The sequence below is a fragment of the Notechis scutatus genome, chromosome 1 (assembly GCF_049901735.1).
Source record: "Notechis scutatus isolate UNSWTSFEM ecotype Mainland chromosome 1, rNotScu1.2, whole genome shotgun sequence".
Lineage (NCBI taxonomy): Eukaryota > Metazoa > Chordata > Lepidosauria > Squamata > Elapidae > Notechis > Notechis scutatus.
The window spans coordinates 225,639,791-225,655,447 of record NC_142009.1 but is presented as its reverse complement, the minus strand read 5'-3'; the positions used below and the strand labels follow the sequence as shown (position 1 = coordinate 225,655,447).

General features: G+C 41.0%; 1 protein-coding gene across 4 annotated transcripts in view; it reads right to left on the bottom strand.

Annotated features, from left to right (window-relative positions):
• The window catches only part of LOC113410837 (dnaJ homolog subfamily B member 2-like), a 30,088-nt gene that overhangs the window by 13,042 nt on the left and 1,389 nt on the right, over positions 1 to 15,657 (bottom strand). For all 4 annotated transcript variants that reach the window (XR_015746620.1, XM_026665594.2, XM_087950677.1 and 1 more), the window contains exons 2-10: positions 15,132 to 15,201; positions 8,519 to 8,612; positions 8,250 to 8,359; positions 6,504 to 6,557; positions 5,510 to 5,626; positions 4,829 to 4,909; positions 4,082 to 4,187; positions 1,586 to 1,656; positions 117 to 359 (exon numbers count right to left, since the gene is read on the bottom strand). Coding sequence is in view for 3 of the 4 variants with exons in the window: in XM_026665594.2 (XP_026521379.1) it covers positions 117 to 359; positions 1,586 to 1,656; positions 4,082 to 4,187; positions 4,829 to 4,909; positions 5,510 to 5,626; positions 6,504 to 6,557; positions 8,250 to 8,359; positions 8,519 to 8,583 (847 nt within the window). In the remaining variant the exon portion in view is untranslated. The remainder of the gene's footprint in view (positions 1 to 116; positions 360 to 1,585; positions 1,657 to 4,081; positions 4,188 to 4,828; positions 4,910 to 5,509; positions 5,627 to 6,503; positions 6,558 to 8,249; positions 8,360 to 8,518; positions 8,613 to 15,131; positions 15,202 to 15,657) is intronic.

The window sequence follows — 15,657 nt, the reverse complement described above, 5'->3', positions numbered from 1 at the left end:
TCCCACGGACCCTTCGGGGCTTTTGGATGGGCCACCCGCTTGGCTGTCCATGACCAGACTCCCTTGTGGCAACTGTGACTTTCCTTTGGACTGCTTTTTCGTGGGGCTTCTCGCACCTGCTCTGTGCTGGCTCTTGGCCTCCATCTCAGACAGGCTGTAGGCCATGGCAAGCTGAAGATCCTCATCCTCTTCATCACTGTCTGTGTACAGGATCACTGGGGAGGAGCTCGGGGATGGGCGCTTGGGCGGTGGGTGTTGAGGTGATGTCACTGAAGGAGATGCTGGCGGCCCGCGGTTTTGTAGCGCTTGCTGCTCGCGCCGGCTCAGTTCCAAGCCTAATGCCAAGTCGTCTGGGATGCCTGCAAGGGACACCTTTCAGCCAATAGCCGGGGAAGTCATCATCCAATATCCCTCCCCCACCCCTATATACGACTGCATATGTGCATACACCCACCTTGACACGGCATCAACCAGAAAGGTCAGCAGCCCAGGAAACCTTTGCTGGATTACAATGCCTGAAATTGCCCAGTAACTATATATCTATGTGAGGTGATGCGTGCTGACATCCAATCTGTCAGAAAGACCCCAGATTTCTGCAGGTAGGCAGGCAGGCTTGGATTACATGATCTGCAGAATCTGCTGTGGCAGCTGTATGGGTGAGTACTCAGGTAGTTTCCCCAGCGCATGTGCTATGCTCTCCAGATGTCCTTTAGAACAGGGGCCTCCAACCTTGGCAACTTTAAGACTTGTGGACTTCAACCCCCAGAATTCCTCAGCCAGCAAAGTTGCCAAGGTTGGAGACCCCTGCTCTAGAACATCATCCCAAATTCAGAGGCAAAAAGTTTGATCTAGTGCAGTGCATGAGCCGGATGCGTCACACACTGGCCACGCCTACACCTGGTTTAGCAAGGGGGCGGGAGTTCTGATACGTCACATGATGTCGCTGTGACAACGCGAGTTTGACATCCCTGATGAGTGGTTAAGGCACTAGGCTAGAGGCCTTGGGTTTGAGTCCTGCCTTAACCATGAAACCAGCCGAGTGACTTTGGGCCAGCTACTGTCTCTTTCTCACAGCCCAACTCATCTCACAGGGTTGTGGTTGGGAAAATAGAAGTTGGATATGATATTGAGTTATATGTAAAAATAAAAAAGGCAGGATTATAAACAAACAAATACAAAGAACTGATTTTAGAGGGGGATACTATAAGGGGTAAAACGTGCACATTAACGTGAAGTTTAATGCATGTTTTTTGTCCCATGCAGTTATCCCAAAAGACCAATTCCAGTCCTGCTCATTTTGATGACATCGTGGCTGTTCCTCCAGGCTTTTGGGCCAAGAGGTTAAGATTGCTGAGTGAGCTATTTGTTTTACTGCAAGGTGTTTATAACTTCAGACATTTATTATTGGGATTGTTTTGTTTTAACTTTGTACGCAGTCCAAAATCACTGCTGTGAAATGGGCAGTTATGGAAACCTTTTAAATATATCCATCAACCCTCTGTCACCCTGGAGACCAAAAATATTATGTACTTCTATAAAGAAGTTATTAAGGTATTCAAAGTTATCTTCCTCTAAAGCTACTCACCATTAATCTGGATGGATTTCAGCTCTCCATCTTCTTCCACTTCTACCTTCTCTTGTCCATTTTCAATGATCCTAATAAATAGGAGAGAGGTTAAAAACTGAAGTTATTTCAATGATAGCAGATCTGCTTACTTTGAGCCATGTTGAATCCATGTAATAAATAAAACCAACTCAATGTGGCTCAAAGGCAGTTGCTGTGCTATCTTCATGAAGTAACGTCACTTCTAATGAAGAAACTAGTAATAAAATTAAATAAAACACATGTCACTGCAATCTAATGGGCTCTTAGCAGCTTACATAGAAAAAAACATACAAGGTATCCAATATAAAAATAAAAATGCAACAGCGAATAGCAGATAACAGATAATCAGAGTCGGAAGGGACCTTATAGGGCATTTAGTCCAACCCCCCACCCAAGTGGGAGACCCTACATCATTTCTGACAAATGGCAGTCCAATCTCTTCTTCAAGGTCTCAAGTGATGACACTCCCACAACTTCAGAGGGCAAGCTGTTCCATTGGTTGATTGTTCTCACTGTCAGAAAGTTTCTCCTTATTTACAGGTTGAATTTCTCCTTGTTCAGTTTCCATCCATTATTCCTTGTCTGTCCTTTGGGTGCTTTAGAAAATAGGTTGACCCCTTCCTCTGTGGCAGCCCCTCAAATATTGCAACCCTGCTCTCATGTCTCTCCTGGTCCTTCTCTTCAGATCTGAGAAACAAATCTTGATTTACCAATCATCCAAGGGGATTACCCCTTTCTCTCCGCTCAGATTAAAGAAGCAACTCTAAAACCTATAACACCAGTGGCACAGCATACCACTGAAACCCTACAACAGTGGTGTCAAACTCACGTCATCACAGCAGCGTCACGTGACGTATCGGGACTTTTTATCTCTTTGCAAAACCAGGTGAGACCGTGGCCAGCACGTGATGCATCCGGCCTGTGGGCCGTGAGTTTGACAGCCCTGCTCTACAAGATTCAAACACTTCTAATTGCTGGTTAAAAAATGTGACCAATGCCGAAACATTGGAAAATCGTTTCTTTGTTGCTTTGTAATGCTGGCTAATAGGGTCAATTGCCTTAATCGAAAAAACTTACTCAGCTCAGAATGACTTCTAATTATTTGTAAGCTTGCCTCCTGCTTTCTGATCTAATGAGTTCTATAATGGTTATTAAAAAAAGAAAAATAAACAATGATGCACTAAGAAAAGTTGGGCTGGGCAAAAAGCTGTAATGTCAGCATTCAGAAGTACACTTGAACTGTAAATGTTTTTTTTTTATTCCAAGACCAATTGCAGCCCAATACAGAATGGAATTCCCAGGCACCATGTGGAAAATGTTACAGCACATCACACTTGTGTTAGAGACATGCAATATTCAGATCTAAAACAGGACAAGGGACTCAACTCAAGTGTACTTCTTCCTGAGACCATGCAGTTGTGTATTGAATATGGCTCCTTTATGCAACAACTCACAGGAGTGGGCCATGCCACATCCAAGCACTCAATATTTTGGATCTGAATGCTGCACACCTCTAAGTAAACATTATATATAAATGGTTATACCTGAGAAAGAATTCAGGTCTCCCCATCGCTTTTCTTGTCTTTCCATTCCCTGCACTCCATAAGGTTTAATTTCCAAAACATTCACATTAAAAAAATAAAATATTTGCAGGACAGCCCTTGATCGAGGCAATTGTCACACCCAGCTCTGAAATACAGTTATATCCCAGTATCCAAATCAATATGTACAATATGATCTGATACCACACTGCACTGAACTATAGTTTATTTAATCATCATCTTCTTTTAATGACCCCATAATCCTTTGTGGGGCGGAGTCTGGGCTGAGTATTTACTGGCCGGATGCCCTTCCTGTCACCAATGCGGAGTTATATTCAGCAGATATATTCTCATCATGCCCAGAGAGAAATATCTGCCTCTACCTAGGATCGAATTCACAGCCTCCTGATTGTGAGGCGAGAGCTTCACCTCTAGGCCACCGTATCACTCATCATCGTTTATTTAATCATTACTTAAAATGTAAAGCATGGTTGGCTGAGAGCACGAAGCATCCTAAACTTAAATTGTTTGGGTCCCAAACAAAACAAGCCACATTGTTTTTTTTTATTAGAAGGGGTGAACAAGTCTGCATCCCACTGCAGGCATTTTATACTGGGTGAGCAACAAGCCTCCGCTAGGGAAAAGGGAAGAGTGATGTAATATGAGGCTCTTTAAGAGGAAACAGAAACAAAACAGTACAAATGAAGCAAAAAAAATGGTTAGGCTCCAGAAACATGATGAAAGAATGGGCCTGGACATCCTTGAAGAGGACCCCAAATCTGTCCTACAAGACCAGAAGTTGACAGAAAGGTAAACAAAGAACAAATCAGATTAAAATGCTGCCCATTGAACACTAAGACACAAAGTGATTCACTGTCCAGAATGGGTGGCCCACCAACATGACAAATAAATAAATGGCAAGTTAAACTTTTACCTTTTGGTAGTGATGCGCTTGCCATTGATGAACCTTGTTGAAGTGGAGACAGAGCGGAAGCCCATCCCTGCATTGAGCCCCGGACCAAGCGAAGTTGCGAAGAACTCTACAAGATAAAGAGCACCAGAATAATTTGCAAGGGACGGCAGAGCCATACCCAGAACCAGGGAAAAGGAAGTAGTCCAGCAAGGGAACTGATATATATGTGATACACACCAAGCTTTCTTTTGAGATTCCGGGATAGGCAAACAGAAAGGCTGAGGATGTTACAGAATCAAAAGGGGCTTAAAACCAGTACGTGACAATTGATCGAACCCAGTGAGATGCAAAGGGGGAAGAAACTACAGATACTCCTTGACTTACAACCATTCATTTAGTGACCATTCGAAGTTACAATGGCACTCAAAATGTGACTTATGCCTGCTCCTCGCACTTATGATTAATGCAGCATCCTTAGTCACGTGATTAAAATTCGGGTGCTTGGCAACTGGCATGCGTTTACAATAGTTGTAGTATCCCATGGTCATATGACCACCATCTGTGACCTTGCCAGTTGGCTTCCAACACGCAAAGTCAATGGGGGAATTTTGTATACACTTAATGACTGCATGATTCACTTAACAACCCAAGGTTCACAAAACTGGATGCCATTTATTTAACAACTGACTTACTTAGCAATGGAAATCTTGATTCCCTAAACTGATCATGCATTGAGGACTACCTATATTTCAACTGTTCTTTTCTTACCCGATGCAGGAAAAGGGGAGAAGAAAGGCCCTGCTGCAGGATGCCGGGGTACAGGTCCACGTAAGTCTGCAAATGGATCATCTGGAATGAAACAAAGAGATGGAAACATCCGCAGCTCCCAAGATATCCCACCATAGAGAGCAACCTCCTCAAGTTGTATCCAGGAATTAACTTTGTTTCCTGGAATTAACTGTTCAGTCCTTATGGGAGTTAAGGTAGATTGAGAAGATTCCTCCACACTATAGGAAAAAGTAATCTAAATGATTAAGCGTTTCCAAGAAGGAAAACAAGAAAAATATTCTCAATGCTTTTGGTCTAATCTCAGTCAATTTATTTTTCTTTTCTTGATGAGCTGTGGTGGCGCAGGGGTATTGCAGGCCAATTCAGTTCACTGCCAAGAGTTTGATCCTCACTGGCTCAACTCAGCCTTCCATCCTTCCGAGGTCGGTAAAATGAGGACCCAGATTGTTGGAGGCAATAGGCTGACTCTGGGCTGTAAAGCACTGTGAAGCGGTATGTAAGTCTAAGTGCTATTGCTATTGATGCAGTCCCTTATCTTTCAGAACTGGCTACTTGTCCTCTCAGCTATGCATCAAAAAAAAAATTGACCTTTTTCTTTCCCATTCTTCTCCCAGAAAAAAAAAAAAAAGACTAGCTTGAACATTACAAATAGCCACTTACCAAAAAAGTCAGCAAATGGATCTCGCCCTCCAAAGAACTCTCGGAAGACGTCATGGGCGCTACGGAAAGTGAAAGTGAATTCTGGTCCTGGCTGAGCCCTGGAACCGGCAGAACCAGCTAGGAAAAATGAAAAACAGTATTACCATGTCTGCTTAAAAAGCAAAGAAAGAATATGACAAAGCTGCGATCTGTATTGTAGGTGTAAGAAAGCAAAGATGCTGAAATATTGGAAAATTAAGAATATTACACCATGGCTCAAAAGTTTGCTAGCAGTGGATTGCAACTATAGCCATTTTTGCAGGCCCAGGCAAATAGTTTGTAGAAAAACTGGCTTGTAGCTGGTAAGCCAAGAACAAGGCAAAAGCCTTATGTTGGATAAACCCATTTACAAAAAAATGGAGAGCTAATAAATCACAGCAATCTCCTACACACAATGAGATTTTAGATAGTCAAACTTTACAAAGCTGGAAGCTGGATTTGCACAAAAGTTCCCGTGGTTTTGTTCCACAGCCAAAGAACGCCTCTCTCTCATGTTCTCTTCCTAAGTCTCAAACTCACACACAAATTAGAAAATTGTTATCCACCTTGCTAGGTCTCTGTAGAACCACTAGGCAAAGCATTTGAAGGGTGTGTTCTTGCAAGGTATATCTGTATACATAAAGCACACTTCCTTGAAATGTTAGAGCATCCGCCTCCAGTGCCAGTGTTTTGAAGGTTGGAGGAAACAGCCATCCAGAATTTTCAGAACATTTGGCCACTTTCAATAAACTCCAAACAGCCATTTCAAACTTAAAACACAATGTTTTGAGTTCCAAACATTCTGGATTTGGAAAGATTTTGTACAGTAGTATAGCCTGATGGCTTCAACATTTGTTGAACTGTCGTCCCATCAATCCCCACCCTTCTTGGCAGTGGAGATTATGTTTCTTTTAATCACCCAGCTTGAAGCACCCGGTTTACATTCACCTGAGTTCAATAAAACCCCAGTCCTCACCTGCACCAATGAGCCCTTCTTTGCCATAGCGGTCGTAGACTTCACGCTTGCTCTCTGAAAGAAGAAACCACTTGAATTAATAATTACCCCTTTAGGAATGTCTGCATCTCGAACAAGCATTTCTTCTTTTAACATGAGCACATCAATTTCAACACAAGAAGTATTATTGAGATTAAATTGGTCCGAGCTCTTGCTAAGGCCCAGATATCCATTCAAGAAATACAGGTAGTCCTCAACTTACAACAGTTCGCTTAGTGACTGTTTGAAGTTACAATGGCACGGAAAAAAGTAACTTATGACTGTTCTTCACACTTATGACCACTGATTGTTTTTTATATTTATGACCACTGCAGCATCCCCATGATCACGTGATTTACATTCATATGCTTGAAAACTGACTCACATTTATGACGGCTGCAATGTCCCGAGGTCATGTGAACATTTGCAACCCTCTGAATAGCAAAGTAAATGAGGAAAAGAGATTCACTTCACAACTGTGTTACTAATTTAACAACTGCAATGATTCACTTAACAAAAGTAGCCAAAAAAAGTGGTATAATGGGGCAAAACTCACTTAACAACATGAATTTTGGACTCAATTGTGGTCGCAACTTGATGAGGACTACATGTAGTAAAAAGCCAAGTTCTCTTAAATAATCATGGTCTTTTCACAAAGTGCTCAGACAATTAATGCTGCCTTAATGTTTACATCATTTCATTTTCACCCTAGAAAAAGCCAGCCCAAGTTAGAACCATAGTGCAGCTGAGAAATGACACTGAGAGAAATTGATCAAATGGAGTTTTAATCTTAAAAGAACTCCATTTAAAAACTTTTTTTAAAAATTAAACAAATTAAATATTTGTTTGAACAACTTGCCGCTAAATCAAAATATGAGCACATTTAAAACTGATGGAGTAAAACAAATACTTGGACCAAGATCTCCAAACTACTACGGTCCTTGAACCAAAATAAGCCTCTTTAACTGTCTGCTTAGGCTTTGCAGATGCTGGCTCATAAGTTATCTTAAATCAGCACTTGTATTTTTAAACAGGAACTAGAAAGTAACCACAAAAACCTACTAGTGCCGACCTCCACTTTATTATTCTGCTTATCCCTCTATAAGCAGAAAATCCAAGCTATGTTTTGATTGGCGTTTGACATAATTACTGATCAACATTTATTGTACAGTTATTTAAAATTGTTTGCACCCTCCTTTGGGGAGCAGAATCCTATGGTTTGTCCCCAGTGCTGTTCAAATAAACTTGACTTAAGTACATTTGTGGTCTCCACTCATAAACTGGGTCATGGGGAATTTTTCTCCTTCAAAACCTCGACACACTTGTTTCTTTCATTTAATAATTAAGTCGCCAAACTGGATGTGGGAACATGTTCTATTCCCTTCTAACTTGCTTTTCATTAATAAAATTAACATTAAGAAGATATCTCCTTACACTGCAGAAATGAGGGCCAGTTTGGCCTGGTAGTTAAGGCAGCTGCCTAGAAACCACGTCCCAATTAAATAATTCTCTGTCAAGCCAACTCACAGGGTTGTTGTGGGGAAAATAGGAGGAAGTAGGTATATTGGCTCCTTTGAATTATTTATGAAAACTACCGGTATAAAGGCAGCATAAAAACCAAATAAGTAAGTAAATAGTCCCACTTATTTGGCCAGTATCTTGGATAGAGACCAAAGCAGTCAAAATGGCTGAGGGATGAGGGGGGAAAAGCCAAAATCATTTGCTTACTGTCAGACAGAACCTCGTAGGCCTCTGCTATCTCCTTAAATTTCTGCTCAGCATTTTCCTTGTTATCTGGGTTTTTATCTGGGTGCCATTGCAGGGCTTTCTTTCTGTACCTGTGGATAACAACACAGAGGGTAGTATATACCTGTGAGGGATCCCATTCCATGAGATTCCTGGCTATGATAGAGCACGCTAGGCACAAGATTGTGAAAAGTGTTATCTTGGCACTCGTGTGAATGTCCTCTGGTAGAAATAGAAAGAATGCAACTCACGCCTTTTTTATGTCATCTGGAGAGGCATTGCGGGGCACCCCCAGCGCTTCGTAATAATCCACCATTGTGTGTCCACTTACGTTATGCAGGGAAACTAAATTAGAAGACAGAGAAGAATACAAGGCATTTTTTAACAGTTTGCAGTAGGGGTAACCCAGAGAATAACTTTCATAATTTGCAACAAGTCAAGGCGAACGAGTTATCACATCAGAGCTTTTCCGAAACACACCAAGTTAATGAAATACCCAAAACAGTACTATCTGTGTCTAACACAATTATCACCCAGTGTAGCTCACAGTCCATTCTGCACTTCATACAGATTGGTTGACAACTGTCCCTCCAAAGACCAGAAAGCCATTCAAGAAGTAATTCTGTGAATAACCTAGAAGCAGCATATGGAATTATACCCATTCTGGCACTGCAGTTTGCTTCTCTAACCAATTTATCTCAGAGCTTCTTCAAAAGTTAAAAAAAGAAGTTGGTAGTATATATATATCAGTTATGTAGTGTGTGTACATATACTTAAAATGGGAATAAGAGCACGAGAGACTTATCTCTTGTGCTCTTATTCCCATTTTATGTACACACACCACATACAGTGGTATGCAAAAGTCTGAAGAAATGGAATGCTTAAATGAATTTCAAAGGGAATGGAAGGTGATACAAACCTCTATGTGAAATAAAGGCAACATCTTTCTGGAAACATGAAAGCATGTGTACTATTTATCTGCATTTGCTTACAGACTCAAATAAGAAAACAGTGGATATGGCTATTGGGGATATTTGAAACTCCTCCTTTGCCAAAAATGAAAACTGTCAATTCTACCCTATACCCAGCTAAGAGTCCTTCTGAATTTTCCCCCACTCTTCCTTGTAATACCTTTCTAGCTCTTAGAAACAGTCTTGGATTTCCTTGCGCACATTGTATGCATGAGATCTCTCCTTACTGATTTTCAGTAAAATTCAAGCCTATTGTGAAGGCTTTATAAAATCTTTATCTTTCTTCCCAGTAACGTATATTTTGGACTTGCTGAAATATTTGGTCTCTTTTCAGCCTGTTTTTTCATTGACGATTTAATTTGTATCCAATCCGAATTCAATTCATAATTGCATGTGCGTTGTACCCGCTTTCAAACAGGGTGGGGCTTGTATTGCAATGTTCTATCTGCCCTCTTGCCAATTCTGACCCCCTCAAGAAACCCTGCTATTGGTGAAGTATGTTGGCCGTTCGAGTTCAGACCTTTCTATAGGTACTCCTTGCTTAGCAACTAAAACTAGGATTGGCAACTCCATTGCTAAGCATTAGGGTGACTGAGTGGAAAATCACTTGACCAGAAAAGGCTCACAACATCGCTTTCCATTCAGTCATTAGTCATCAGTCATCAGGATCATTATGTGAAATAATTTGCGACCACAACTTATGATTTTACTTCCATGTTCTGCATTAACTGTGCTTGTCACAAGTAAATTGAGAAGTATGTAAATTGCAATCACGTGACCACACGATGCTGCAATGGTTATAAATGTGAAGAGCAGTCACAAAGCTATTTTTTATACCATCATAATTTGAATGGTCACTAAATGAGGCAGTCTGTAAGTGAGAATTACTGTATTCTTTCAGTAATCTTAATCATTTGATATATTAATTTATAGTACTTAGAAGCATTTTAATTACACAGACTGCTTTTATTTTTATTTTTATTTCTTAACCACCCATCTCTCTCTCTCAGATTGTTTTACTGTTATTGTACATTGTAATTATTGTGCACTATAATTATTTATAATTTTGGTAAAATTAGTGTATTGTAAATAACTATGAGATAATTATTGTGCACTATAATTGTTTATAATTTTGGTAAAATTGGCGTATTGTAAATAACTATGAGATAAACCTAGTTTTCAAGGTTATTCAAACTTTTAATATAAAATGAATTTTTAAAATTATAGTGAATTTCATAGGTTATCCAATATGTGAGGGAAAATAATTCAATCTGTTTCCAGGATTGTTCTAAACTAAACATTTTGTTCTAAACTAAAAACTTGAGATCCTCCTAAAAATTTTATAAATGGAAGTTTTTTAGATTAGAATTTCAAACAATTCAAATCTTTATGCTTCTCTATCACTCTCAAATCTATTCTAACAGGACATGATTGGCATTATCTCTTCCTCTACCAAACTGCTTCTTAAATATTAAGTATTTACATCCATCCCCAATACTTAATCTACCTAAATGAAATTATGCAATTATGATAATCTTCATTAGACAGGACTGTAATGTATCCATTTTAAGTTAGCAATTCAGCACTAGCAAGTACAGTATGCCCTAAGCAAGATCTGTTGTCCCAGGGATGGCACTCTTTCCTTTTTGGCTCGCATTCCCCAGCCCACAGCTACCAGATGTGAGTGTCACAACTCTCATAAATCTCATAGGTGACAAAAGTTGTAGTCTAACAAGCCTAATGTTGATGACCAGATATGGAGAAGGCGACACAGGCCAACGGATCAGTTCCAAAACCATTAAATCAGCCAGCAATATTTAGCTATTTTCACAGGAAGCTTTATTTAAAAAGAACCATTTGCAAAGTAAAAATGAAACCCACGTATCTGAGGTGTTTACTTCTATATCAATGTTTCTCTTTCCCTTCCTTTCACGTTATAAGTAGAATCAAACATAACACCTCAATAGTGAATGATTTGTCACATGCGAAATAAGATGATGAGGTAAAAGAGGGCAGGACTTGGGAATGACAAGAGTTTGCCTCTGGGATGCCACCAGTTTCCATTCTCCTGATGAAACTCACCCACAAGCTGAAAAGCAGTTTGTGGCTCGGGATGGTCATTGAAAAAAGGGACTTATGGCCATTTTTCACATTTGCAACCATTGCACATCCCCTTGGTCATGTGATTAAAATTCACACATTTGGCAATTGACTCATATTTATGATGGTTGCCGTGTCCCAGGATCACATGATCATCTTTTGCAACCTTCTGTCAAGCAAAGTCAAGGGAGGAGCCAGATTCACTCAACAACCATGTTAGTAACTTAGTAACTTAACACCTGCCGTGGTTCATTCAGCCTCCGTGTGCAGTGGTTAAAGTGCAGTGCTGCAGGCTACTTCTGCTGGCTGCCAGCTGCCTGCAATTTGGCAGTTCAAATCTCAACAGGCTCAAAGTTGACTCAGCCTTCCATCCTTCCGAGGTGGGTAAAATGAACAGCCAGACTGTTGGGGCAATATGCTGACTCTGTAAGCCACTGAGAGAGGGCTGTAAAGCAATGTGAAGCGCTATATAAATCTAAGTGCTGTTGCTATTTAGCAGCTGTGGTAAGAAAGGTCATAAAATGGGGCAAAATTAATGGTTTTGTTTAGCAACAAAAAGTTTGGGCTTAATTGTGGTTTTAAGTCGAGGACTACCTGCATTCAATTGCCTATATCAGCCATAAATATCGATACAGCTGAACTTCACTGAATACATTACATAACACTCGTAAATAACTCACGGTGGTGTCATGTGATGTATCGGGACTTTTCCCCCCCTTCACTAAACTGGGCGTGGGCATGGCCAGCACATGACACATCCAGCCTGTGGGCCGTGAGTTTGACAGCCCTGCCATAAATGCATCAATGAGACCAAACTTGAGCCAACTCCTTTCCTATATCCCTTCTCATGCCATCTGGATCTGGCCAGGAAAAGGAAAGAAACATGATTTCTTATAGAGTCAGAATCTACTTTACAAGGGATTAACAGCTTAGGGAGAGATAACATGATATCTCCAATTACAGAGGCCTAAAAGTTGTTGCTTTTCTAAAGGAAAAATATACAGCTCTGCCCCTGGTTAATGTAACGCTTCTTATTTTTTTTAAGATGGGGTTTTTCCACCCTGCAGCCTTTAGGTGCTTGAAACCTGTACACATACTGTACCGTTAGAAGAAACAAATACCACATTTTTTTCAATTCTTCCTTTCCCTAGAAAGGGAAACTCAGGTAGAACTCTTGTCAATTTCCAACAGGTCAAAGAAAGGGAAAAACACTGTTGAGCAACCAACCAGTCTTTTAAAGGAGGCAGCCCAGCAGGCAATAGATACGGGCAGACAGTGGGAAAGGAAGGGTGGGCTGGGGGTAGGCCAACAGGAATGGAGGTGTATTTGTGTAAGACGGTAGGAAGCCCAGCTGGTAGACTTGATTGCTGAGCTCACATCAGCAGGAGGAGGAAACACCACTTCTGACGTGGAGAAAAGGTTTCCCTTAAGGGCCAGGCTGAGACCATATCACCTGTCTTGCCCTTTTTAAATAATAGGTGCCTTGGCCTTATGCTGTGGCAAGGAGGAAGTGCAGATCAGCCCTAATTTGCAGAACAAATGGCCCTGACAAACCTGTGCAAATTAACACAGGCAGTCCTCGACTTATGACCACAACTGAGCCCAAAGTTTCTGTTGCCAAGTGAGGCATTTCTTAAAATGAATTTTGTCCCATGTTACGACCTTTCTTGCCACAGTTATTAAGTGAATCACTGTGGTTGTTGACAAAGTTGTTAACCAAAACTGGGTTCCCCATTGGCTTTGCTTGTCAGAAAGTCGCAAAATGGGGGTCCCATGACCCTCGAACACTGCAAGTGTCATAAATATGAACCTGTTGCCAAGCATCTGAATTTTAATCATGTGACCATGGGGATACAGCAACAGTTCACAAGTCAGTCGTAAGTCACTTTTTAAAGTGCCGTTGTATCTTTGAACAGTCACTAAACAAACTGTTGTAGGTCAAGGACTACCTGTATTGGCAAAATGATATATATCACAGAGGTTCTGCTTGCCCTGCATCAGTTCTAAAACTATCTTTTGGACTCGGTTGCTATAATAATCCTCTCTGAAAGCACTTAGAAGTGCCTGTGTTTAGCACCTGGTCTTTCTACTTGCAATTTGGCCCCTTTTGCCCAATGCAGACACACAATCATTTACGCATTGACACCCAACAACACGGGATTATCCAGTGGTGGGGTTCAAATAATTTAACAACCAGTTCGCCCTGACCCTGGGTGAACCAGTTGTTAAACTGCACCCCCCTCCCTGCTATCAAAGTGGATCCCGGGCACTGCACTACAATGAAGAAACGGGCATCAAGGGAGGAGGAGCAGGGAGAAGGAAAGCGGCCTCCATTTTGATAGTGTGTGTGTGTAATTTATCAACCAGTTTGCCTGAACTGGTGCAAACCGGCTGAATTACACCACTGGGGTTACTAGCACCGTCTCAGGAGCTGCTTCTGTTTAGTTCAGCCACTGCCATCTACTCCACAGAATTGCCTCAACTAAAGGGGAGTTCCTTTCAAAAAAAAAAAAAGATCACCCACATTTCCCAGTCAAATTTTGCCCTGGGTCTCAGAGATGGGGAAACCCAGACCTCACTGTGACCCATTCCAATTCAAAGGCAGAACAGAGAAGCACCCAAGATGACCCAGTCTCCAACACTCAAAGGTTGCTGTTGGCTCACTAAGTATCATTAAGTAGTTTAACAATTATTATGTCTCAACAGATGGCAGCACCTGGCTGACCTTGGGAGCTAAGCAGGGCTGGGCCTATTTAATACATGGGATAGAAGGCTTTCAGGAAATCCCAGGGCTGCAGGCTAAATTAGGAAGTCAAAACTCCACGAAGAAATTACTACCTGGTTGTGTCCATAAAGTCCTCATGACTTTATGGACACAACTTCTCATAAGTATGCCTAGATCTTTAAGAGATAGAAGGATGCAGGAACAGCAAGAACAGCTGCTCTGACAACACTAGACCAAAACTTGCTTTTGGGAGGAGAATACAGGTAGTCCTTGTTTAGCAACTGCCTCGTTTAGCAGCCATTGCAATGATGAAAAAGTAATTTTATGAGCAATCCTCATATGTATGGCCTTCGGCAGGTCTGTATAGCCAAGGAAAATTGAAGGGCATAAGCACAGTTGCAGTTTCACTTAGCAACTGCTGGGTTTGCCAACCAAGTTGCAGGTCCCTATTGCGGTCACTAAATGAAAACTACCTCTATCGATCCAGCAATGTTGCAGCTTTGTTCTGAAGTTCAGCTCAGTTTAGATTCTTCTAGGCTCATCATTCAAACTCACAATCAGGGTGTAAGGAGTTACATCCTACAATGAAATGTCATATGGACCCAAATGATTGCTCCTGAATTCAGAATATTCGTATTCCTTGCAGTACAGATACTAAGATGATCTCCTGGACTAAACAAAATGACCAAAGTTAGTTCATTTGCATCTTTGTTAATACATCTGACACAAGATATGTTGTTTCCTCTTTGCTGGTATTTCCTTTATCATTTCTCACTCTTCCATCAGTGTCTCTTCTACAAAATAAGCAAAGATTGAATAAATGGGGCAACAACAAAAATGCTCCCATTCCACATTTCAGACTAACCCTAGATTTTTCATTCATTCTGTTGGATAGAATAGTTTAAAGCAGATTGCATTCCAGGACTTTTAACTATCTAGGAAAAAAAGGAATGTGACTCTTTTCTTTCCCATGACATATAAAGATGTGGAAGTCTTTTGTTATCTGATGGCGATACCGATAATCAATAACCAAACAATCTTTCCCAAAAATTGTGCTTCCTTCCTTACCTTCTTGTCTCTGTTGTGATGAAGTAACAGAGGCAGAAACAGCTCAACAACAGAAAGGGGACTTCCTCCTCTAGAAAAGAAACAGAAACACTCCCATCCTTTATTGCTCCTTCAGCATCCCTTCACACTATAAATTCTTGATGATGCCTCCTCCCCACACACATACCAATGGTCCACTCTAATTAAACTGGAGCTTCGAAGCTCATGACCAGTTTCCTGTGGTGTGCAATGAAATGCTGTTAGGATCTGTCTTGTCTCTGTCCATGGATATTTTAGCTCTAATGACATGCTGGACACATACTTTGCTCTAAGAATGGTTTGTATGTGGAAATGCTGAACTGTCAGCTTCTCTAATCGTGCCTTCCCAGAAAGGCATGATAGTAACTCCTTGGTATATCAATTTTAAAATGTCACTTTTCACCAGTCATCCTGATCTAAGCAAATTTTATCAGATTACTTTTATGGAAATTAAATCCTTCTACCAATCTCACCAAGCCTATGTTCCAAATCATGTAAGCGTGCCCCA